The sequence below is a fragment of the Oncorhynchus nerka genome, linkage group LG12 (assembly GCF_034236695.1).
Source record: "Oncorhynchus nerka isolate Pitt River linkage group LG12, Oner_Uvic_2.0, whole genome shotgun sequence".
NCBI lineage: Eukaryota > Metazoa > Chordata > Actinopteri > Salmoniformes > Salmonidae > Oncorhynchus > Oncorhynchus nerka.
In genome coordinates this window covers 35,626,135-35,652,089 of record NC_088407.1, presented here as the reverse complement: position 1 = coordinate 35,652,089, position 25,955 = coordinate 35,626,135, and the positions used below count along the sequence as shown (strand labels likewise).

At 45.3% G+C, this 25,955-nt stretch overlaps 1 protein-coding gene across 4 annotated transcripts in view; it reads right to left on the bottom strand.

Moving 5' to 3' along the window:
* Positions 1 to 25,955, bottom strand: part of ank2b (ankyrin 2b, neuronal) — a 240,610-nt gene that overhangs the window by 35,352 nt on the left and 179,303 nt on the right. For 3 of the 4 annotated variants that reach the window (XM_065025544.1, XM_065025545.1, XM_065025546.1), the window contains exons 10-34: positions 25,290 to 25,487; positions 23,795 to 23,893; positions 23,190 to 23,288; positions 22,968 to 23,066; positions 22,511 to 22,708; positions 21,175 to 21,273; positions 20,466 to 20,564; positions 20,068 to 20,265; positions 14,668 to 14,766; positions 14,394 to 14,492; positions 13,653 to 13,751; positions 13,378 to 13,476; positions 13,202 to 13,274; positions 11,315 to 11,359; positions 10,620 to 10,761; positions 10,091 to 10,178; positions 8,944 to 9,047; positions 7,011 to 7,046; positions 5,522 to 5,746; positions 4,702 to 4,800; positions 3,290 to 3,444; positions 2,780 to 2,991; positions 2,249 to 2,453; positions 427 to 752; positions 102 to 227 (exon numbers count right to left, since the gene is read on the bottom strand). In XM_065025544.1, the coding sequence (XP_064881616.1) occupies positions 102 to 227; positions 427 to 752; positions 2,249 to 2,453; positions 2,780 to 2,991; positions 3,290 to 3,444; positions 4,702 to 4,800; positions 5,522 to 5,746; positions 7,011 to 7,046; positions 8,944 to 9,047; positions 10,091 to 10,178; positions 10,620 to 10,761; positions 11,315 to 11,359; positions 13,202 to 13,274; positions 13,378 to 13,476; positions 13,653 to 13,751; positions 14,394 to 14,492; positions 14,668 to 14,766; positions 20,068 to 20,265; positions 20,466 to 20,564; positions 21,175 to 21,273; positions 22,511 to 22,708; positions 22,968 to 23,066; positions 23,190 to 23,288; positions 23,795 to 23,893; positions 25,290 to 25,487 (3,321 nt within the window). The remainder of the gene's footprint in view (positions 1 to 101; positions 228 to 426; positions 753 to 2,248; positions 2,454 to 2,779; positions 2,992 to 3,289; positions 3,445 to 4,701; positions 4,801 to 5,521; positions 5,747 to 7,010; positions 7,047 to 8,943; positions 9,048 to 10,090; positions 10,179 to 10,619; positions 10,762 to 11,314; positions 11,360 to 13,201; positions 13,275 to 13,377; positions 13,477 to 13,652; positions 13,752 to 14,393; positions 14,493 to 14,667; positions 14,767 to 20,067; positions 20,266 to 20,465; positions 20,565 to 21,174; positions 21,274 to 22,510; positions 22,709 to 22,967; positions 23,067 to 23,189; positions 23,289 to 23,794; positions 23,894 to 25,289; positions 25,488 to 25,955) is intronic. The other variant, XM_065025547.1, reaches the window with a different exon arrangement.

Here is a 25,955-nt window from a genome sequence, read left to right as displayed (position 1 = left end):
AGTCAATCAATCAATTAACATACAGTTTACGATACATGGCTAGTTTGTAATACAGTAAATGATACGGAAGAGTGTATGAATGCTGGCCCAGTAATACTCACCTTGATGAAGAGTGCCAGCCTGTTCTCTTTGAAGGCAAAGAAGCTGAAGAGATGGTGCTGGCCACTCTTGGTGAGAGGGACCAGATTGCCAAAGCAGTCTGCATAGATGGGTTTGCCCTCCAGGACCTGAAGAGAATAGAAACATACCAAACCATCCCTGTTAGTAATCTACGGTGTGATTTAACTAAGCCTTCACACTTTACTGGCAATTTACTACACCTTTCACTGGAGAATAGAATATTTTTAGAAGGGAATACCACATAAAGGTAGAGCTTAAAGGTACATCCCTCCTAGCCCTTGACCACACCTCTACCATGACACCCACCTCTACGTCTCTGCTCCTGGCCACCTCTGTGAAGTTCTCCTGTTGCTCGAGGGTCTTGTCCATCTTGTCGTCAGTCATACAGAAGCAGCGGAGCCGCGCTTCAATGGGGTCGTGGGTCTTGGCGAAGATGACGAACTTGGCCATGTACGGAACACAGATGATCTCCCTGTAGACCGAGCTGGAGAAGTTTACTGACTCCTGCACCTGCCGACAGTCTATCAGCCAGAACCTGGCCGATACGTTGGTCGTGAAGGAGACACAGTCATTGATGAATGTTAGGGGCGTGGTTCCTGTAATGTCCTCCCATTGGGCTGGCGTCGTTCCACCTTTGAAGAAGAATACAATTGAAAAATGTTAGAAGGTTAGCTACAGACATGGTTTGTGTGTGTCCCTACAGAGTGGGTGTGAGTGTATCAGTGTGTGTTTACAGTTTGTATGTATGTATGTATGTATGTATGTATGTATGTATGTATGTATGTATGTATGTATGTATGTATGTATGTATGTATGTATGTATGTATGTATGTATGTATGTATGTATGTACAGTGGTTCCTCCTTTAAAAGTTACATCATACTGCAGAACACCTTGCGGGCTGCTGCAGCATTCTATGGCACGTTATTTACCTGGCAGTCATTTTTTATGTTAATGCAAGTTAGTGCTAGTTTGACCACCAGAGGGCAACTTTGAGAAGCGTTTGATAGTCTCCCATATTGGCATTACTAGAGAATTTAAAACCTTTCTTGTAATAACATAGTACATGGGATTGATTTTAAGAAATTTGGCTTAATTCATTTGATTAATATTATGGTGTTTCTGTTCCAAGAAAAACAAAAACAGGATTCTAAATTAATATCTAAGGGGCATTTTTTGTTAGGGCAAACCTGATCTGTGAGAATATCTAAGGGGCTTTTATATAATTCTAAATTAATTCATTAAAAATAATCGCTTTGTTTAAAAAGTATCGATATTTTGGAAATTTCGTTGGGCCAAGAAACACGAGCAATGGACATTAGAGCGGTGGAAATCTGTCCATTGGTCTGATGAGTCCAAATTTGATATTTTCGGTTCCAACCGCAGTGTATTTGTGTGATGCAGAGTAGGTGAACGGATTAATTCTGCATGTGTGGTTCCCATTGTGAAGCATGGAGGAGGAGGTGTGATGGTGTGGGGGTGCTTTTCTGGTGACTCTCTGTGATTTATTTAGAATTCAAGGCACAGTTAACCAGCATGGCTTCCACAGCATTAGGCAGCGATACACCATCCCATCTGGATTGCGCTTAGTGGGACTATAATTTGTTTTTCAACAGGACTATGACCCAACACACCTCCAGGCTGTGTAAGAGCTATTTGACCAAGAAGGAGAGTGATGGAGTGCTGCATCAGATGACCTGGCCACCACAATCACCCGACCTCAACCCAATTGAGATGGTTTGGGATGAGTTGGACCGCAGAGTGAAGGAAAAGCAGCCAACAAATGCTCAGCATATGTGGAAACTCCTTCAAGACTGTTGAAAAGCATTCCAGGTGGAGCTGGTTGAGAGAATGCCAAGAGTGTGCAAAGCAGTCATCAAGGCAACGGGTGGCTACTTTGAAGAATCTAAAATCTAAAATCTATTTTGATTTGTTGAACAATTTTTTGGTTACTACATGATTCCATACGTGTTATTTCATAGTTTTGATGTCTTCACTATTATTCTATAGTGTAGAAAATAGTAAAAAGAAAGAAAAACCCTTGAATGAGTAGCTGTCCAAACATTTGATTGGTTCTGTATATATCTGTGTATATGTGTGTGTGCGTTGAATCCACCCTTCTCTCTAACCTGTGATACTACAGAGCAGGCGCAGGGTGGGCTGGTCCCCTCCGAAGCCGTTGACCACTGGGTCAGTGTTACTCTTGGGGATGGGGATGGTCATGGTTATGGGTTTATGGAACTTCCTCCTCCGGGGCTCCAGGGTCACGATGGGGCTGAATGTAGCCTTGTTCCCCAGGAGCTTCCTCACCACGTCCACGTTCATTGGCTGAGCCTGGAGATGACAGGTAATGGCTTTAGAAGTAGACTGACATTAGAGATACCTTGGATCGGCTTTGGCGTTAAAAAAACCCGATTATGACGTTGATAAAACATGATGACAGTGTAGTAATCATAAAATACTCAACGTATTTAACTTTTGCTCCATTAAAGCTCTGCCTCAGAATCAAGCCACGTGCCATTCTTTTGATTATAACTTCTCCTGACTGCCGCTCATGCCATAGGGCCCCATTCATTGGGAAAATAAGTCAACAACATTTAACAGACACTCAAATGAAATGGTGTTTTCACTCTCTGAAGAGAATATTTGAAGTAAATGACCTGTAGTCCCACTTTGATCCTCTTGGTGAGGGCTCCCTCTGGGAAGACTGCCTGGACCGTAGGCACCACCGTGCTGCTGAGGATGCCCCCGTCTGGACCGATCAGGTTACTGTCCTGTTTGACCCGGGACACCACCGCAAAGTACTGGGGGAAGTCCCTGGTGATAATGCGGCAGATACGCTTCTTCTCCAGCTCCTCTGGAGGGTCCAGTTCTGGAGAGGAGGACAGAAGGAACGGCGGTTCATTTGACTTTGATTCAGACTATGGCTCTGTTGAAATACTTTGACAATGATTTCTTCCTTCCTCCCCCCCTTGGAGTAATCACTGCTCAGGACTGGGTTGGTGTAACCCTCGCTTTCACCTATCCAGCCATTTTAGATCAGGGAATACTCCACGAAAGGGAGGCGGGAGGGAATGCTTCTCCAAAGTATTTGAGCAGGGCCTCTTGGCAATGGCCTCTCGCGATGACGATCACTAAGTGTTGTCTCGCGTTGAGGACATCACACTCACCCTCGTCCATGCCGTTGAGGATCTGGTTGAGCTCCTCCTCGGTGTGTTCACAGTGGTGCTCCTTCCAGCTCTCTCCTGTCTCACTCCTCATGATCACCAGCTCCCTCTCCTTCCCCCTCAGGGCAGCGAAGTGAGGGATCTCCACGACTACAGGCCTGCGACCAGGGACAGGGAGCACGGTGAGTGCGTGTGTGTGTGGGTGGAGATGGGGGGCGGTTATGTATGTAGGTGGGTGTGTGTAAGCAACCACATTTCTAACGACTCACCTGATGAGCACAGTACAGTGTGTCAACTACAAATGCTTATGGGACAGTCATGCTAAACATCCACCAAGATACCAAATGAACCAATAAAACCATGAGGTTGAACAGGCAGACAGACAGCACTAAACATAGAAAGCCAACCACAAGGTAAAGGAGCCGAAAAGTAACTAGGAACAAAACAAACATACAATGGAGTGTCTGGGATGCTACGACAGAGAGCACAAGTGGGGCAAGACACCAGGGCCCAGTTTCCCGATAGCGATGGAACTTAAGCTTACAAGTGTTTTAACGATGCATCTTTCCTACAACGGCCGAAGACGTGACATGCATATCCCAAAACACCACGGTCGCTAAGTGCGTCGTTGGAGCATGTGTCGGTACTGATAGAATCGAAAGAAAGGAGGCGCTGCTCTCGGATCAGCTTTCTCATTTTAATCTTACCTTAACATGATCATTATTTCACAAAACTGATGACGGATCAGCGACTAGAGAGATATTACCACCTACGGCCGCAAATATTGAGGCGGCTTATTCAAATGCTTTACCCAGTAAAAATGCACTAAATCGCAGGTTTCGCAACGCCATTGCGCCCATGTTAGGCTACACATCATGAAATACACATCGGGACAAATTACAGACAGCAGCCTACTAGTAGCAAAATAGAAGTCAATTGATTGAACATACTGTATTTATATTTTAAGGAAGTCATCTCAGTTTTCATTTAAAGGTGTGTTTTTATACGTCACATGTTTGTATCAATGGCAAAAACATTGTTCAACTTTTTGTAACTTTTCTGAAGTTACCGGCGGTCAGTGAGATGGATAAACCATGCGATTCTAAAGACACACTTAGCTATTCTAAGAGTGGTTTGAGCCAGGCGTTAGGTTGCGAGCGTTTTCAAGTGCAAACGTCAATAACGCTGGTTTTGGGAAACAGCTCGGGGATTTAACGACGCTCCTACGAAGGTTAACAATGCTCCCAACGATGAACCTTTGGGAAACCTGGCCCAGCACGACACTAGCACACATAGCATTACAGGTGAGGCCACAGACACAACATATCACAGAGAGTCGAAACATAAAAGGAGGAGGCTATAAAATGGAACCAGTAGCATCCATGGATTGTTTCATATGTTTTGTTGTCCCCTACCCAAGGAATTTTGTCCCGGGTGGCCCGAGCTGCAGGATGCGGCTAACGAGGCTCTCACCCTCGTTAAGAGGGGGTGGGGCAGTGGGAAGGTGCAGTTTACTGTGAGACCAGCCGTCCGTTAGCAGCAGTGGGGGGGGGGAGAGAGAGCGGAAGTAGTCAGAATAATGGGTGACTAGTTGGGTTTTGTGAAAGCCTTTTGGCTGAGTGGAGTGGAGGCCGTCATCAGGACATCATGGTAAATACATCGGGCTTTAAATACACAGAGCTTTCAAAGTGGAAGTTATTATACAGTTCACCATCAGGGGGCAGTATATTATTATCGGTAGACAGCCACTCTTAGTGGCAACCTACATATCAAATCAATCATGGAGCAATGTTCTTTCGCATTTTTCTGTTTCCTTGCAGAGTTTTTTGTTTCCATGTGTCTTATAGAAACAGTTAGCTTCCTAAAAAAAAAATGGTTGAGTTACAGCTAGAATGCGGTTTAAAAAGAAAACAAGCAGGGCCCTTGCCACTGGGAAGAAGCAAAGAGCATAGACCGTTTTAGTAAGGCAGAGGCAGGGTGAAATGAATCTGAGAAAAGGAAGAGGGGCAGCAACATTCTCAGGTTTTGATTCATACAGTAGGCCTGTCCTTTGACGCACGCTGTCGCTGTCGCTTTCCCTCGTAGCGTTCTCACCTCACTCACTTTTGAGTCTTGGACTCTCACAACATAGATCATAATCTCTGACATCTCATCGCTCTCTGACATCATGCCCTCTATACAACTTCCTCTCTCTTTCACCCCCTCCCTCCCTCCCTCCATCGCATATTTTCTTACCCGAGGAACTGGGCTCCGACGGGCCCCACCTCGATCAGCCTGCTGGCCAGGCCCTCTCCTTCCACCATGGGGGGCATGGTGGCCAGGCGGTGCCTCTTCACCAGGCGGCAGGTCACCCGCGTGGGCGCGCTGCACTTCCGCGGCGGGATAATGATGCGCAGGCCGTTGTGACGGCAACCCCGCATGGCTCCTCCCCTGGCATCCACCATGAAGCTAACCAGGAAGCTGTTACGGGAATGGGCGGGGGGGCAGATGTGATGTTTACAAAATGAAGAGAAAGATATTTTTAAGCATTGTGACAAATACAGTATATCTTTGTACTTCCCTTTACACAGATAACTTACAAAACTTTCAGTAAAATAAAACAATTTGGGGGGGTGAAAATATACAGACAAATATGAATCCATGTTAAAACACACAAACATAAGAATGACGGGTTCACTGCATACCTACATGCACAAACACCGACTGTGAGTGAGAGGTGAATGGGTGTGACACCACATACTCTTACGGCTAATGTGAAGGAGCTGCAAACGCACTTCACCGGTGACACCAGTATGTTATGGTAAAGCAAACAAACCGTTAGAAAAACACTCCAACACGCCGACGGAACAATACAGGACAACGGCAAACATGGAGACTGGTTATATCAAACACAAAACACAAGGGGCCTGGTTTCAATCGGATCAAGAGTTAACCGGCGATATCCCACTGATGTTTTGGCAGTGTCACGAAGCAACACCCCATCCCTCTCGCGTTCGAATTCCAGAATGAGAAAAAATATAGGCTGCGTAAAAATAATGACACTCGATTTGAAAAACATTCAACTGAATAATGAGGATTGTATCAGCCTAATTGAGGTGAAGATTACATCGCACATTCCAGCATTCAAACTTGTTAACAAGGCTGCATGGGGATTTCTCTTTCACGCAACTCTGTGCAGCCAACGGCAATGTCCACTTCAGGTAGGCTATAATGCCAGGAGCCGCTTATGGACTTGACAACTCTGACGCAGTACCACCTAAAGCTCTGGCACCACCAAAACAACCGCTATACGGATGTCGGCTGAAGCAGATCTGATTGAACAGAGCCCTAGCCCTTGCAGTTGTGAATCGACCAAACACAATTAAACAACAAACAAAATGGCCACCATGAGGTCAACAGGATTCAACCGAGATGGACACAATGGATGATGAGGCAATGTGTGTGACTCTTTGATGCAGCACTAGGAGCAAATTGTGTCCCTTTACAAAGAGGCCTGTGTAAAAATGTATATAAAAGTTGACAAATGTCCAAGTGATCAAAAGCTAAAACGGGGGAATAGTGCAACATTGGAAACATCTGTTAGTAGTGCTGCACTCACAAGACAGGCATTTGTGAAACAACAACACAAACAAACACATCTCTCTAGAAGGAGAGCACACTGTGAAAGAGAGGAGGAGTGCGAAGACGAGGATGAAGAGGAGGAAACCAAGGTGCAGTAGATCACCTGCTGTCGCCATGATCATGGCACGGAGAGGAATGGCTGAAAACAGAACAGAGACCCCATGAGAGAGAGAGAGAGAGAGAGAGAGAGAGAGAGAGAGAGAGAGAGAGAAAAGAGAGAGGGGAGAGAGAGAGAGCTGGATAGAACTAAAGAAATATACAGTGCATTCAGAAAGTATTCAGACCCTGTGACTTTTACGTTACAGCCATATTCTAAAATTGATTAAATTGTTTTTTCTCCCTCAATCTACAAACAATAACCCCATAATGACACATTTATAAGACAAAATAAAAAGGCCCTGCTGCTGAAAAACACCCCCACGGCATGATGCTGCAACCACCATTCTTCACCGTAGGGATGGTGCCAGGTTTCCTCCAGACGTGACGCTTGGTAATGAGGCCAAATAGTTCAACCTTGGTTTCATCAGACCATGGAATCTTGTTTCTCTTGGTCTGAGAGTCCTTTATGTGCCTTTTGCTAAACTCCAATGAGGCTGTCATGTACCTTTTACTGAGGGCTTCCTTCTGGCCACTCTACCATAAAGGCCTGATTGGTGGAGGGCTGCAGAGATGGTTGTCCTTTTGGAAGGTTCACCCATCGCCACAGAGGAACTCTGGAGCTCTGTCAGAGTGACCATCGGGTATTTGATCACCTCCCTGACCAAGACCCTTCTCCCCCGATTGCTCAGTTTTGCCGGGAGGACAGCTCTCGGAAGAGTCTTGGTGGTTCCAAACTTCTTCCATTTAAGAATGATGAAGGCCACAGTGTTCTTGGGAACCTTCAATGCTGCAGACAATTTTTGGTAGCCTTCCCCAGATTTGTGCCTCAACACAATTGTGTCTCAGAGCTCTACAGACAATTCCTTCGACCTCATAGCTTGGTTTTTGCTCTGACATGCACTGTCAACTGGGGGACCTTATATAGACAGGTGTGTGCCTTTCCAAATCATGTCCAATCAATAGAATTTTCCACAGGTGGACTCCAATCAAGTTGTAGAAACATCTCAAGGATGATAAAAGGAAACAGGATGCAATTTCGAGTCTCATAACAAAAGGGTCTGAATACTTATGTAAATAAAGTATGTGTCTTTTTAATCTTTTATACATTTGCAAAAATGCAAAAAAAAAACAGTTTTTGCTTTGTCATTATGGGGCATTGTGTGTAGATTGAGGAGGACTTAAAAAAATGTTTTAATACATTTTAGAATAAGGCTGTAACGTAACAAAATGTGGAAAAAGTCTTGGGTTCTGAATACTTTCCGAAGGCACCGTAGATAGAAAGATAGATAGAGATATAAAAGAAAACGTCTCTAGGGCTGAAAGAGAAGAAAATAAACCATACTCCCCATCCCTGTGGACCAGAATCATCAGTGCCTTTGGACAACGATCAATGTTTCAAATGGTTTTGTCGTACTGCTTGTCCTAAACCAGTACTTCGAGACACTCTCAGTAGCCTTACATTACCGATTCAGGACTTGTGTCATTATAACTTAAGAGGGGGATTATCTTCCGTCATTGTTACCAATTAGCATGGCAGAGAGAGTTAAACTAGAGGATGACAGCGGATCTTCATATCACAATGCTTTGGACTAATATGTCTATAATGAGCGCTAACATTATTCGTTACTGCTCTCCGTAGTGTTATCCCCCAAAAGCCGCTTAACAGATGGGCCTCGGAGTAGGACTACAAAAGATCGTGATTCTGTTCGCAGAACAAAAATAAATAATACATGAGTTGCCTGGACCCCCTATTGCTCTCGTGCCTGTTGAACAGGGCTGAACGCATTAGGCTCAAGGGGAAACCTGCATTCAGGATGGGTTCGACCAGATAACTGTTGCAGCTTTTGTACCAAAATTAGTTTTTTACATTTTTTTATAAAAAATGTGATAGTTAAAGCCCAACCCTTCTGTGTACTCGCTGTGCCCGCTGTACCTACCCAGAGTGGATGGGGCTGGAGGACAGTGCCACATTGTCCAGATTTTCTGTGCCCCAGCTCAGACGATACGAATCCTTTTCATTTTCCCTGGCAAGAGACGACACCTGGCAACCAACAAAGAGCCACTTGTTAAGGACATGCCACAGCCAACAGTCATTTACACACACACACAAACATTGCACCTCAACTTTATTTTACTTTAAAAAAAAAATGTTTCTTTTGAGTAGGGACAGACGCAATAACATTGACACATTGCAATTTACCACTGTTAAGATGCATTGCACCATAACACGTTAGCTTGCGCTACTTTACAGTACCCGTGTCTGGATAGACGGCAATGTTCATCTCAACTCAAACTTACACTTTGAATGATCTACAGTCAAATAAAGTACATTTCTAAGAGCACTCGCTTACATTCCGATTAGTCAATGGACCCTATGAATCAAAGTCATATATTTTCTCTATTGAGCAGAGCAACTGCTTTCAGCAATGCATAGCATGCACAATTATTGAAGGAATTTTATTCCTCTGTTTTAATTCCCAATTAAAATTAAACACTCTGTCAATTCATAAGAATTTGTAAGACCCTTATTTTATAGGAACGGACAGAGCCCGGTCTTTAAGTCAAATAGCAGCCTTTATTCAAGAGAGTACTCCCGCAATACAGGTTTACCACAGGTTATAAACTGAAAATGACGTCCTTAGTTCCAGCCCCAATCTGTGCCATCTCCGTTCCAGTACAAAGGCTGTATCTCCAGCCTTCCCACATCCGCCTCCCTACCAATTTAATATAATTTACGACTCAAGGCCTTCTCGTGTAGATAAGCATTCAAATAGCAGTCTGAAGATTTGTACCAAGGAACAGACAGTCATTGTTCTAATTTTTGACCACATTCACACACACGTTATTTTCAGTACTGGGATCAAGAAAGAAAACTCATACATATACAGAATAGTATTCTGATTAGTACATATACAGTAACATAATAGTATTCGGATTATTCAGTCCTGATTGAAATGTATACATAATTAGTCATCATTGATAAAAATTCCCTTAACAACAATATGTTTCAATAGATGATTAAGTCTCAAGGCCTGGTTCATCCCTTTACAGTGGTGGATGTGAAAGGTTAAGCTCTTTACTTACGTTGTGGCTGGTGAGCATCTCCTCTATCATGCTTTCGTGTTTTGGAGAGTAGTAACCGTGGTGACTGGGAGTGTAGGACCTGTCCAAACTGAGGAGAGGAGGAAAAGGTGACGTCGGTAGCCATGGAAACATCACACACAGCTAAAACAGTGTTCACCACCCAATATGGAGCAAGTCTGTGAACACAAGTGAACTAGTGTAAAATCAAGGACAAATGGAAGGCCAGAGTTGGAGTAGCGCGACAAAAACTCCTTCAAATCTAGTTCTACAACGGATGTGGACCAACTCAATCATAGAGAAACAATAGCATTTATATCAACATACCTTTGCATTCGACTAGGTACAGTAAGCATGGTAAGGAGGAACAGAAATTAGTTGACATTCATCAGAGACTTCACAAACATTTGTGCATTCACCACAAATGAGATCATTAGATCATCTCACAGACACACACACAGACACACAGGCACACACACACACACGCACACGCACACACACACGTCTCCTTCATCCGGTGTGTAGACTCTACCTGTCAGAGCGTCCCCCCTCCAGACTGAAGCGCAGGTAGGTCATCCCATCCATATACTGTCCAGGCAAGGAGTCATCTCCCAGTTCCCTCAGGTCCTCTGCCCTCAAGTACTCCCCTCCGTCCCCTGTCATCGTGTCGTCACCTGGAGGGGAGAGGGAGGCAGGTGAGATACATGGACGAGAATACGGTTATTTCTCGGGGGGAAGGGGACATTGTGATGTGACGCGACTATAGTTAGCAAGCAAACATATACGCAGGGGCCAGCCCTTACCTAGGGTGTGTGTGTGTCAACGTGAGGCTTAGTGACACACACACACACACACATCAGATACTTACAGTTACTGAAGCACTACAGATGAGCTGAGAGACACAGCTCATCTCTGCCTGGTCTCCACCACGTCATAAAGCTCTACTGCTGCTATTACCACTACTGGACAGCAGGGGGCAGAGTCACTAATACCCTTTCGCCCACGACAGAGCTGAACCAAACTGAGTCGAGCTGTACTGTGCTGGCCTGGTTACGCATCCACCTTACCCCACCAAAATTAGCGGAACCCAACTGGAAAGGAGAGTGTGAAAGAAAACTATCTCAACCAGTACAGTACAGTTCGGGTTGGCACCATTGTGTGAAAAGTGCATAAGGGGAGTAGGTAGCATACTGTAGGATGTGCTGACAGAACAAGTGAGAAACATACTGTAGGCTGATAGAGATGTTCCTGTGTCAATAGCATAACCACTGCCTGGAGAATGAAAAGTTAGAAACAAAAGAAAAGGAAGAACAGGTACAATATAATCACATTATCACGACAATTAGTAATGTGCACAGTAGCACCACAACTGCAAGAGTAAAGTAAGCTATAAGATGCGGGTTGAGAGGCAATACTCACAAAGCAATGTCATTCACAACACATCCAATAGCAAGAAATGTCGGTTAGAACAGCCACACCGTCTGCACAACCAAACCCAATCCTCTTCTGACATCTTCCAAAAACACAACTATTGACAGGGTGTGTCCTTTTTCCACCCAAATCACTGCCAACCACTCCACCCTTATGATCCAAGTTTCCTTCGGGAAGTAAAGTGAATTCACTGCGCAACCGGAAGAGCCAGGAAAGAGAAGAATCGTCCATATCCGTAATGCACTGCCACGTCAATGAGGTGACTGTTCACATAAACACAGATTGGCCCTAAAATGCACAAACTTTATGAGCCATGACAGAGGGCCTGGAAGAGTTGGAACTAACTGCCTTTAACAAGTATTAATAAATATTAACCATACAGAATGAATCAGCAAAGCATTGGCAATGTGTTTTAAAGGAGGCTCAAGTTTAAGTTAAGCAGCACTTCAAAAGTAGCTTACACATTCTTACATATTCAGGCTTTCCCGGCTACGGCACGTGATAGGACAGCATTTCTGAGTGGGGATTTGAAATCCGCTTTGAACTGACAACACTCAGGGTGAAACTATCTTCCGGAGTTCTGTACAGACACGCTTTAGCTGCTTTAATTGGTGTCTTTTCGCTGGAAGTTGAATGGCACTCTCTAGTCCCAGGGGCAACAGTCCTCAGAACATGTGAATCTGAATATGCTATTAAAAATGCGTTTAAAATCCACCCTTTCCCCTTAGCTGATATTTTAAGAAGCGTGACAAAACAAAAAACATTCTCGGCCTTGACATTAAAAGAGGGCACAGCCACCACTAGTGTCAACGTAAAGGTTTGCTGACAGCACTAAATGCTTTCAGCAATGATAACCAGTATTCCACATTTAGAGAAGTGGACCTAAATGTGCATATCACAAGCTTGGTTTCACCACACTATGTTTGAATCCAAACCCTAATCAGTAGGTGAGTTTAGTGCAGGTTCAAGTATGTCCTCTCAACCACTCATCCATGACAGGTCGTTTTACACAACCCTCGCAGAGGAATCTCACGCCATGCGAATTGCCACGACCACAACACACTGTCACACCCTCTTCAATAGTAACCGCCACGGCGACCTTCGTACGGTGTACCTTCTAAATCCATGGAGTCATCGGACAGAACATCATCCTCACTCTCTTTCAGCACTGTGGGTACAGTATGTAGGCCTATACAGTACACAGTACAGTGAGAAAACTAGCCTACTACAACACCCACTAGACTCTCCCCGAAAAAAGGGTTACAAAAGGGTTCTTTGGCTGTCCCCATATGAGAACCCTTTTTGGTTCCAGGTAAAAAAACTTTTTGGTTCCAGGCAGAACCCTTTTGGGTTCCACGTAGAACCCGCTGCAGAAACCAAAAAGGATTCTTCAAAGGGTTCTCCTATGGGGACAGCCGAAGAACCCTTTTAGGTTCTATACAACATTTTTTGTGTAGGATTGGGCAATGGGGAAAAAGGGAGGGATTTGGGGAAGGCTTACTGAGATAGCCTATTAGTCAATCAGTGTCTACAGAAAACTGGGGCAGGATTTGAACATGAAGTCGGGTTAGCTGAAGTTCTTGTAGGGCAAACATAAATGGACTGAGGTTTAGAATGACCGTCTCTATACATGGTTGTGGTCATATACAGTAGCCTACTGACTGGATCAAGTGGCAAACTCACCCTCCTCATCAGAGACATCTAGGACTTCAGTCATAGTCTCAGGGACGTTCAACTTGTGTTTCTCTGTCACCGTCTAAACAACATGAACAAAATAAGATCATTCCAACTTTATAGGCGAAATTATGTGTGAATGGTTTATTTTAGGGATAGTGGTGTGAGATAGTTCTGTGACTCACGGTTGTCGAGGTAATGATCTCCTCTGTGACAACCTTGAGTGTGTCCACCACCGAGATGTAGCCAAGTCGCCGGGCGATGGCCAGAGCTGTGTTACCATTCTAGAGAATGGGAGAAAGACATAAGTGTGTGTGTGTGTGTGTGTGTTAGTGCCTGTGTGCATGTGTGCTTGTGCATGCGTGTGTGTGTGTTAGTGCCTGTGTGCATATGTTCTTGTGCATGCGTGTGTGTGTGTGTGTGCGTGTGTGTGTGTATGTTCAGAAGCTAGTCCACACACCGCAGTGATGTTGTTGGGCTTAGCTCCATTCTGCAGCAGTAGATTGATGATGTGTGTGTTTCCTTGCTGTGCTGCTTGGTGGAGGGGAGTGTATCCATTCTGAGAAGAGAATGTCAAACAGAGTAATGACTGTCTGGCAAGGCCTGAACATTTTAGAAATTATGTATGAACCCTTACGATAGCATTTTATCTTTTCTGTCAAAGGAAATAATGCATTATTGAACATTCATAACACAGTTAAAGGGAAACTTTGGGAATTTACGTACGAGGTCCTTTATCTACTTCCCCAGTCAGATGAACTTGTGGATACCATTGCTATGTCTCTGTTTTCCAGTATGAAGGAAGTCAGAGGTAGTTTTGCAAGCCAATGCTAACTAGAGTTAGCATAATGACTGGAAGTCTATGGTATCTACTAGCATGCTAGCAGTTACCATTGACTTCCAATCATTGCACTAGCGCTAGTTAGCAACTTCCTTCAACCTGCACACAGAGGCATAGAAATCTGACTGGGGAAGTATACTGTATAAAGGGCCTCATTCTCAAAATCCAGAAGTATCTCTTTAAAAAAAGGTGCTATCTAGAACCTAAAATAGTTTTTCCCACAGAGGGTTCTACATGGAACTCAAAAAGGTTTCTACTTGAAACCAAAACGGCTTCTCCTATTGGGACAGTCGAAGAACCCTTTTTGAAACCCTTTTTTTCTAAGAGTGTACTGTGGTAGTTTTGTGCATGGTGTGTTACCTTGGTTTTGGCATTGACACTAGCACCATTCTGTAAGAGGAAGTTGACCATCTTGGCATTGCCATAGTGACACGCTACGATCAGAGGAGTGTAACCCAACTGGAACGATAATGGTAAATCATAGTATCAAAACATCTACTACGAACATCATGAAAAGAGAAAACAAATATTCATTGGCATATTGAAGTACAGTATATGGGAGACATACTGTATATTATCAGTACTCCAGTACAATGGTCAGTCAATGCTCAAATGAAATGAATATACGCCATACCTTAGTTTGCTGATCCAGGTTGGCTCCATGTTTAGCCAGTATCTCACCCACAGCCACCTTGTCCTCCTGGGCAGCCAGATGGAGTGGGGTGAGACCACTCTGAAGGAACACAAACAACAATATGTTTGTTACTCACCACCTCTCTCCATGAATGAATCAGCCTACTGTGTACCTATGGACAGTAGTTTCACCTGGGCAGGTCATGTGGTTTCCCCTAAATATTAAAAGAGGAGGTTATTTTGGGTGACATGCGACTTTTACAGGACAGGAAATAATGTGTTGACAGGGGAGGGGGTGTGTGACTGGGTATTTAGGGTCTTCTCATGCAGAGTGCATGTTCTTGCACCCCGGAGACAAGGCAGACAAGGTCATGGAAAACAGTGATATATCTTCAACCATGGCAATTCGACGTCTATTCCACATTGGTTCAACGTCATTCCATTGAAATGAAATGGAAACAACGTTGATTCAACCAGTGCGTGCCCAGTGGGAGGTCTGTCTGGGGTTGACTGATGGAGCTGGGTGAAGACTGAGTGGTTGGTAAAAAGTTTAAAGGAGGAATATATCTGGGTTTCTGCTCTAAATTTAAAAGACAAAGTGTGTGTGTGTGTGTGTGTGTGTATGTGTGGGTGGGGGACTGTAAAGTGTGTGTGTGTGTGTGTGTGTGTGTGTGTGTGTGTGTGTGGGTGGGTGGGGGACTGTAAAGTGTGTGTGTGTGTGTGTGTGTGTGTGTGTGTGTGTGGGGGTGGGTGGGGGGGGACTGTAAAGTGTGTGTGTGCGCACGCATGTGTGTACATGCAATTGTGTGCATGAACTGTATTCATATGCGTATGTATTTATAGTATGTGCATGCCTACACACTTAGAAAAAACGGTGCTATCTAGAATCCATAGGAGAATAGTTTTGGTTCCAGGTAGAACCCTTTTGGTTCCAAGTAGAACTGTTTTGGCTTCCATGTAGAACCCTCTCCACAGGGGATTCTATATGGAACCCAAAAGGGTTCTACCTGGAAACGAAAAGGGTTCTACCTGGAAACAAAAAGGGAGGAGTTTTTGAGTAACAGGCGAGGTTATCCTATGTGGACAGCCGAAGAACCCTTTTTTCTAAGAGTGTACAAGCCTATCATCACAACAATTACAGGGAAAGATCAACATGCCAACAACACATTTTTTCACATTTTTCCAAATCAGGAATTTCGTAAGGACACATATTCCACAGTATGGCATTAAGCCAAATAGTCCTACATTAGCTTGATCCTTGTCAAACCCCATTCAAAAAGGGTCGGTCTCTAGACTGTATGATGTGCTACAGGCCCACATAGAGGTATCCACAGACACTATTAAAAGGGCTTGGGAACAAGAACTTGGGTCAGAAATCTCAGATGAGGACTGGGTAGAAGCTCTCAGGAATATAAACCACAGTTCAGTGAATGCCAGACACAACCTTGTACAGTTTAAGGTGATACACAGGTTACATCTAAGCTGGATGCCCTCAATCTCACACACATCATCAAGGAACCCATCAGGTACAACCCTAACTCTGTAAGCAAGGGCACCCTCATAGACGTCATCCTGACCAACTGGCCCTCCAAATACACCTCCGCTGTCTTCAACCAGGATCTCAGCGACCACTGCCTCATTGCCTGTATCCGCTACGGTGCCGCAGTCAAACGACCACCCCTCATCACTGTCAAACGCTCCCTAAAACACTTCTGTGAGCAGGCCTTTCTAATCGACCTGGCCCGGGTATCCTGGAAGGACATTGACCTCATCCCGTCAGTTGAGGATGCCTGGTCATTCTTTAAGAGTAACTTCCTCACCATATTAGATAAGCATGCTCCGTTCAAAAAATGCAGAACTAAGAACAGATACAGCCCTTGGTTCACTCCAGACCTGACTGCCCTCGACCAGCACAAAAACATCCTGTGGCGGACTGCAAATAGCATCGAACAGTCCCCGCGATATGCAACTGTTCAGGGAAGTCAGGAACCAATACACGCAGTCAGTCAGGAAAGCTAAGGCCAGCTTCTTCAGGCAGAAGTTTGCATCCTGTAGCTCCAACTCCAAAAAGTTCTGGGACACTGTGAAGTCCATGGAGAACAAGAGCACCTCCTCCCAGCTGCCCACTGCACTGAGGCTAGGGAACACGGTCACCACCGACAAATCCATGATTATCGAAAACTTCAACAAGCATTTCTCAACGGCTGGCCATGCCTTCCGCCTGGCTACTCCTACCTCGGCCAACAGCTCCGGCCCCCCGCAGCTCCTCGCCCAAGCCTCTCCAGGTTCTCCTTTACCCAAATCCAGATAGCAGATGTTCTGAAAGAGCTGCAAAACCTGGACCCGTATAAATCAGCTGGGCTTGACAATCTGGACCCTCTATTTCTGAAACTATCCGCCGCCATTGTCGCAACCCCTATTACCAGCCTGTTCAACCTCTCTTTCATATCGTCTGAGATCCCCAAGGATTGGAAAGCTGCCACAGTCATCCCCCTCTTCAAAGGGGGAGACACCCTGGACCCAAGCTGTTACAGACCTATATCCATTCTGCCCTGCCTATCTAAGGTCTTCGAAAGCCAAGTCAACAAACAGGTCACTGACCATCTCGAATCCCACCGTACCTTCTCCGCTATGCAATCTGGTTTCCGAGCCGGTCACGGGTGCACCTCAGCCACACTCAAGGTACTAAACGACATCATAACCGCCATCGATAAAAGACAGTACTGTGCAGCCGTCTTCATCGACCTTGCCAAGGCTTTCGACTCTGTCAATCACCATATTCTTATCGGCAGACTCAGTAGCCTCGGTTTTTCGGATGACTGCCTTGCCTGGTTCACCAATTACTTTGCAGACAGAGTTCAGTGTGTCAAATCGGAGGGCATGTTGTCCGGTCCTCTGGCAGTCTCTATGGGGGTGCCACAGGGTTCAATTCTCGGGCCGACTCTTTTCTCTGTGTATATCAATGATGTTGCTCTTGCTGCGGGCGATTCCCTGATCCACCTCTACGCAGACGACACCATTCTATACACTTTCGGCCCGTCATTGGACACTGTGCTATCTAACCTCCAATCGAGCTTCAATGCCATACAACACTCCTTCCGTGGCCTCCAACTGCTCTTAAACGCTAGTAAAACCAAATGCATGCTTTTCAACCGATCGCTGCCTACACCCGCTTGCCCGACTAGCATCACCACACTGGATGGTTCCGACCTTGAATATGTGGACACCTATAAGTACCTAGGTGTCTGGCTAGACTGCAAACTCTCCTTCCAGACCCATATCAAACATCTCCAATCGAAAATCAAATCAAGAGTCGGCTTTCTATTCTGCAACAAAGCCTCCTTCACTCACGCTGCCAAGCTTACCCTAGTAAAACTGACTATCCTACCGATCCTCGACTTCGGCGATGTCATCTACAAAATGGCTTCCAACACTCTTCTCAGCAAACTGGATGCAGTTTATCACAGTGCCATCCGTTTTGTCACTGAAGCACCTTATACTACCCACCACTGCGACTTGTATGCTCTAGTCGGCTGGCCCTCGCTACATATTCGTCGCCAGACCCACTGGCTCCAGGTCATCTACAAGGCCATGCTAGGCAAAGCTCCGCCTTATCTCAGCTCACTGGTCACGATGGCAACACCCATCCGTAGCACGCGCTCCAGCAGGTGTATCTCATTGAGCATCCCCAAAGCCAACACCTCATTCGGCCGCCTTTCGTTCCAGTACTCTGCTGCCTGTGACTGGAACGAATTGCAAAAATCGCTGAAGTTGGAGACTTTTATCTCCCTCACCAACTTCAAACATCAGCTATCTGAGCAGCTAACCGATCGCTGCAGCTGTACATAATCTATTGGTAAATAGCCCACCCATTTTCACCTACCTAGTTTTTATTTATTTACTTTTCTGCCCTTTTGCACACAAATATCTCTACCTGTACATGATCATCTGATCATTTATCACTCCAGTGTTAATCTGCAATATTGTAATTATTCGCCTACCTCCTCATGCCTTTTGCACACATTGTATATAAACTCCCCTTTTTTCTCTACTGTGTTATTGACTTGTTAATTGTTTACTCCATGTGTAACTCTGTGTTGTCTGTTCACTCTGCTATGCTTTATCTTGGCCAGGTCGCAGTTGCAAATGAGAACCTGTTCTCAACTAGCCTACCTGGTTAAATAAAGGTGAAAGAAAATAAAAAATAAACATTACTCAAAAGTAAAACTGCATAAAATATTCCCGGACACCTCACCACTGTGTGAGAGATGCAAGCAGATTGAGGGGACGTTGACCCACTTATTCTGGACATGGACTAAGTTACGTGCTTACTGGGCTCTCATTTTTGATGACTTATCTAGAGCCTTTGATAGAGTTCTAGCCCCAGACCCATTGATCGCTCTGTTTGGTACAGTTGATGGGAATAACCAGGAAGGGAAATCTGTCTCTCTTTGTACTCTATTAGCCAAAAGGCTCATATTGCAATTTTGGAAATTGGAGACTGTACCTACCTTTGAAATGTGGTTACGGGATTTCGGGAATGTAATACATCTGGAAAAGATTCGATACAATACCTCCAATAGAAGGTCATTGTTTTACAAAATATGTCAGCCGATACTGGATAAATGGTCTAGTCCCGCTTCATAACTGGGTTTGACGATCTGCTGCCACTCTGTGCTGTACTCCACTCAATGTGTATTTTTGGCTTAACTACACTGCTTGTAATGACTATCTGCTGTCTTCTTATACATGTACCACCCTAATAGGATTTTGTTTTATTTTGTGTATGTGTGAGTTAAGTTTTGTTTTGTCCTTTAAATTGGCCGTCCCATTCAACAGTACAATGAATGTCATTGTTTGTATTGCTGTCTTTTTTATTGGAAAATAATAAACATATTATGAAAAAATAAAAAGTGTACTGTATACTGTAAGTGTGTGTAGGGGCATGCAGGCCCGCAGCCAGGGCCTTCGGTGTGACACGTGTGGGCAGACATCCATGGTCGTCATGGCGGTTTTTCAACCTCCCACCTCCCGCTCTCTGACTCGGCCGTAAAACAGCTCAGGGCACAAGCAGTCTCACACTCTTCCTAAAATAGCCGTGAAACTACACTCTCCCCTTCTCTCAAATTCATTCCTGCTACATTCACACATGCCACGCTACAGCTCTGAAATCAGAACCGAAGGCTGGATATTAGCTTGAGAGCTAAAGATAAAGAATATGTACATAAAGATATATGAATGAGGGATGGTACAGAACGGCATAGGCAAGATGCAGTAGATGGTATTGAGTACAGTATATACATATGAGATGAGTAATGTAGGGTATGTAAACGAGTTCAGGCCCGCGGCCGCGTGACATAAGCAGTTTAAAACCGAGAGGGATGGGAAGAGGTAGGCCTACCTTGGTGGGGACGTTGACTTGAGTCCCCTTCTCCATGAGCAGGGCGGCCATGTCAGCGTGTCCCTCCTGTGAGGCCAGGTGTAGGGGGGTGACCCCCTGCTTGGTCAGGATGTTGGTCTCGGCCCCATACTGCAGCAGCACCACCGCTATGTCCATCTGGTTCTTCTTCGCCGCAATGTGGAGGGGAGTGTAGCCATTCTGGAGGAGAGAGGGAGGTCGAGAGTAACATCAATTCAGTTGTACAGATACCCCAAAAGATGTCCACACACGTACACACACGCACACACACAGCTTCAAAATGACATTCGACCGTCCACCCCAAGGCCGACCGACGTCTGTCCTCCCACCTGTGAGGACAGTGACCGGGTGTGGGGGGTCTGAGTGACGGGAGGTCTCACCTTGGCCGTGGCGTGGGGGGAGGCCCCTTTGTCCAAAAGCAGGAGCGCCACCTTCTGGTTATCGTAATGCGCAGCGACATGGAGAGGCGTGAGGCCATTCTGTATTGGATTAAACCAGGCTGGTTAGCAGAGCAAGCAGCTATTAATGCTAGCTAGTCAACACACACACACACATATATGATGAGCTGTGTTACCGGGGTACTATTAGGGCATGTTATTGAGAATTAGACTTCTATTAAAGAGCAAGCAGCAGGAGGCTCGCTGGGCGGGTCCTTATTCAAAAAGAATAAGAAGAAAAATGATATATGTTATGTCTTTCCTAAAAGTAGAGGAAAAAACAGTAGTTAATCAAACGGAAAGTTGATTTGGTCAAACTATGCTCACCGGTAGTCTCGCTGACAACATAGCCTCAACACAGAAATACGAACAGACTTTAAAAAAAAAAACATTTTGCCAGATAAAGCTTTGATATAGACTATTCTTTATCCCATAACAGTCCTTCGAGGTCAGTGAATTATCTGAATCGAAATCGTGGAAGTATAACACACCTGGTGTTTTGTAAGTCGCTCTGGATAAGAGCGTCTGCTAAATGACTTAAATGTAATGTAAATGGTGAGAAATGTACTTTTATTGTGTAGTTATATTTTCCCTCTATAACATGTAGAGCTATACTGTGATTTAGGGTTTGAGTTGTGGTAATGACGCTTACCTTCCCAGCAGAATCGGGAGGGGCTCTTTTCTGCAGGAGAAGTTTGGTCACATCCAGGCTTCCGTACTTGGACGCCACATGCAGCGGAGTGAATCCTTTCTGTATGGAGACAACATACAGATGACCATTTAATAATGATTGTTACAAGCACTAACTAGATCTTCAGAAATGCGCAGTGCTCATGAAATATATAAAAAAGCAATAATTTCATAACAGCCTCATTTCCAAATGGGTCTAAAATGAATGTCCAACTAAATGATGTATGTGAACCAAACGTGACGCAATTTAATAAGACGCACAATAAGAACCATTCTCTCTACACCCACACTGCTGATGCAATCGTAGTTAATACCCAAAATCCAATGTGCAGCGCAAAACACTTACAAGAAATAACTAGTCCCAATGTAGCCACCAGGTGGTGCTCTTTAGCCATTGTCACATTGACAGGAGGCCAGGGCTGTTGTGATTGGACAACAGTGCTCTCCCATGTCACATGACCACAGTGTTTACGACCCAGCCCATGAAGGGAGGGAATCCTTTGTCTGTGTAACTCTGGTTCATTTCTGATGTAATGCACATCCGAGTAGACACAATGTGTCGATGAGAAGAGAATGAGAGGCGCTTAATGACGGCAATGTTTGAGGCTCTTGTGAAAAACAGGAGATAAAGATTAGAATTTATAAAATGTGATCCAATAGATGAAATATACGTGATTGGGGACAGAGGCAGAGAGGGGAATGCCTAGGCTAGGACGATGTTCAATGAGCATCCGCTGTCCTCTTTGTCACGCTAACAGTGCCTCGCCCATTTCCCCCCCCACGAGACAAGGAGAAGAGGGGGAAGGGAGAGAGAGAGAGAAAGAAAGAAAGAGAGAAAGAAAGAGAGAGCACCTCCATCATGAGAGGTGGATTTTACTGCTTTTACTCAGAGCCCAGAGCACATGAATAAATTAGCACTGATATGTTTGTTGCGTCAATGCACATTGAATATCATTCAATGACAACATCAATGTAATCTTGCAAAATTTAGGAGAAGGGCCCAGATGTTCTCCAAAGCATCATTAACCCTTCATTGATTAAACCACATTAAAGAAGTTCATACTGACAGTGGCCCCCATAGTGGGCGCCTGTGAAACATGCCATACAGTGAATCAATAGATATTTCATATAAAATCCACAAGGAAAGAAGGGGGTATATTTCATCCATTTAAAACAAAAATCCCCACGAAAATAGCACCAAGATGTACAAGGGTACGTTGTGAGCATGTGAGCATGTGTGTTTGAGCGTAGGCAGGTGAAATGTAGGCGTGTGTGAGTGTGTTGTGCTCTCCACCTACCTTGGTAGCCAGCGAGTGTGAGGCGCCCGCCTCCAGCAGCACTGAAGCCACGTCCACCTGTCCCTCCCTGGCTGAGATGTGTAAGGGTGTGTATCCGTTAGTCGTGGAGGCGTCAGGGTGGGCCATATGCTGCAGTAGCAGCTGAACTATCTCAGTCTTCCCCAGGCGAGACGCGATGTGGAGGGGAGTCTGGTCCTCCTGCAGGGGTAGAGACATGGAGGTTATAGTGGGCAGAGAATGAGTTGTTTTTAGAGACGGAGGTTATGGGTGATGTGACTTTGACAGTACATAAAATGAATGGGCAGAGTTCAAGTGCTGCAACGTTCAATTTTACAGCCCTGTTTAATTGTGTTTTTGTGGACGCAATTGGTACTTTTTGGATGGTTTCTTTGAAGAGTTCAACACGGACGATAACAGCCTAATACTGTATGGTAAATGGCGCCGTTAAATGCGTTACCCTGGCTCTGGCGTCCACCAGGGCGCCGTTCCTCAGCAGGCAGCGAACCGCCTCCACCTGTCCTGCCCTGGCTGCCATGTGTAGGGCCGTCTCCCCGCGCTGCACACAACACACACGTACGAGTCAGCAGAAACGCAGACAAACGCGCCAATGGCAGCGTGGAAAGACGCACACCGGCGACAGCGTAAAACAAACAGTGACCCCCGACCCCCCGTCACTCACAATGTTGCAGACGTCAGGCGAGGCGCCGTTCTGTAGCAGCAGCAGGACGATGTTGAGGTGACCCATGAAGGCTGCGACGTGGATGGGAGTCAGGCCAGACTTAAAGAGAGAAAGGAAGAGGGCGACGGAGAGAGATCAAATCAGGAAACGTTTCATCTTTGCATACAATCTGCACTGCTTATGTGTTTGAAGGCAGGTCTGGTCAAAACATATTAGCTGATGAGACTAGTGTAACCAAGTCTATGTGTAAATGGGCAGATGTTATATTAAAGGTAGACTCAGCGGTATGACGTAGATGCAGAAAGTAATAGCGCATAGTGGGCGTTACAACAGGGCGAAGGGAACCCGTGCACATGCGCAGATACTGTGTGTGGCAGTGTGAGAGCAAGGTCTTATACATCTCGCTCATCTCAATATCTCCGGTGCTGCTCGTGGCAACGTCATTTCGCCGAGTCTCCCTTTAAGTCCACCGTATTGAAGATTTAAGCGGGGTGGGGTTGCATTCCTGTGTATATTGCGGAGGCTAATTTGTGCATTATCTAATAGTACACGTGTAATCGTGTATTAGGATGTAACTGTTTACATTTTGAAGGCTAGTGTCCTACCTCTGTGATGGCCTGGATGAAAGCTCCATACTTGACCAGCAGCTCCATCACCTTCACTCTATTCTTCTTACAGGCAATGTGCAGCGGGGTGAAGCCATTCTGACAGACACACACCCCAGACACAGAATGAATGAAACACACCTACAGTACAGGCGGCATATACATGTAGGGACATTGTTGACCTGGTTGAGACAGATAGGAGAGGCCATCTTATTTTCGCTCAAAACTTTGTTTCACCAAGTTCTGTCTCTGAGACAGAATCGGCAAAACAGCCACCACACATACAACACGTGACCAAAAGTATGTGGACACCTGCTCGTCTAATAACTCATTCCAAAATCATGGGCATGAATACGGAGTTTCTTCTATAAAAGTCTCCACTCTTTCTGGGAAGGCTTTCTACTAGATGTTGGAACATTGTTGAGGGGACCTGCTTCCATTCAGCCACAAGACACATTAGTGAGGTTGGGCACAGATGTTGGATGATTAGGCCTGGCTCGCAGATGGCGTTCCAATTCAATCCCAAAGGTGTCCGATGGGGTTGAGGTCAGGGCTCTGTGCAGACCAGTCAAGTTCTTCCACACCGATCTCGGCAAACCATTTCTGTATGGACCTCGCTTTGTGCACAGGGCATTGTCATGCTGAAACAGGAAAGGGCCTTCCCCAAACTGTTGCCACAAAGCTGGAAGCACAGAATCGTCTAGAATGTGATTGTATGCTGTAGCATTAAGATTTCACTTCACAGGAACTAAAGGGCCTAGCCTGAACCATGAACAACAACCTCAGACCATTATTCCTACTACGCCAAACTTTTCAGTTGGCACTATGCATTGGGGCAGGTAGCGTTCTCCTGGCATCTGCCAAACCCAGATTTATCTTTCGGACTGCCAGATGGTGAAGTGTGTTTCATCACTCCAGATAACGCATTTCCACTGATGCAGACTCCAATGGCGGCGAGCTTTACACCACTCCAGCCGATGCTTGGCATTGATCATGGTGATCTTAGACTTGTGTGCGGCTGCTCGGCCATGGAAACTCCATTTCATGATGCTCCCGACGAACAGTTCTTGTGCTCACGTTGCATCCAGAGTCATTATGGAACTTGGTAGTGAGTGTTGCAACCGAGGACAGACGGTTTTTATCTGCCGTTAGTTCGTAGCCTAAGCTACGGCCTAACTGTAGCACTTCAGCACTCTGCATTTCCATTCTGTGAGCTTGTGTGGCCTACCACTTCGCGGCTGAGCCGTTGTTGCTTCTAGACGTTCCCTCTTAACATTAACACCACGTTGAAAGTAACTGAGCTCTTCAGTAAAGGCCACTACTGGCAATGTTTGTCTATAGAGATTACATGGCTGTGTGTTCGATTTTATACACCTGTCAGATAGCCGAATCCACTCATTTGAAGGGGTGTCCACATACTTTTGTATACATAGCTTATAGCGGCCTAGAGTATTGGAAGTCATTGTATTAGTGGTAATAGGAGTGTGAGTATTACCAGTGCTCTAGCGTTGGGGTTTGCCCTCTTGTCCAGCAGCAGCTTGGTGACTCTGTAGTGACCGCAGTGGGCGGCGACGTGCAGCGCCGTCAGGTAGTCCAGTGTGACATCATCAACAGGCGCCTTGTGCTGCAGCAGGTGCTTGACGCACTCAACATGGTCGCCTTGAGCTGACATGTGGAGAGGAGACAGACCGTTCTACAGAGAGAGAGAAAGAGAGAGAGAGATAGAGAAGATGGTCAGAGAGAGGGTGTGTGTTAGTGATACATGGGTCAGCTGTTTGTTCACCCGCACCCGCCCATAATTGCTAATAACCCATCCGCAACCGCCCGACTAGAAGTGATAAAGTAAAAATCGGAGGCCCGCGCAGCAAAAATTTTTAGGGTCCGGGGAGCAAATGCAATAACAAAAAATAAATGGGAAAGGTTTTCAGTGCAACATTTCCAAATTACATCAGTTTGACCGATTTTAAGGAAATGAAAAGCTGTTAAAACAACCCAACATGTTTTTGTTCAGAGTTCAGTTCGACTACGATGCATATTTTATGTGGTTGAAATACTATCAACTTTAATGATGCTGATAAAGAGAGCACCGCCACCTTTACAGATGGTTAATTCATTCATTCATTCTCTCAAGATGCTGAAAGAAATCAATAATTCGCCACTC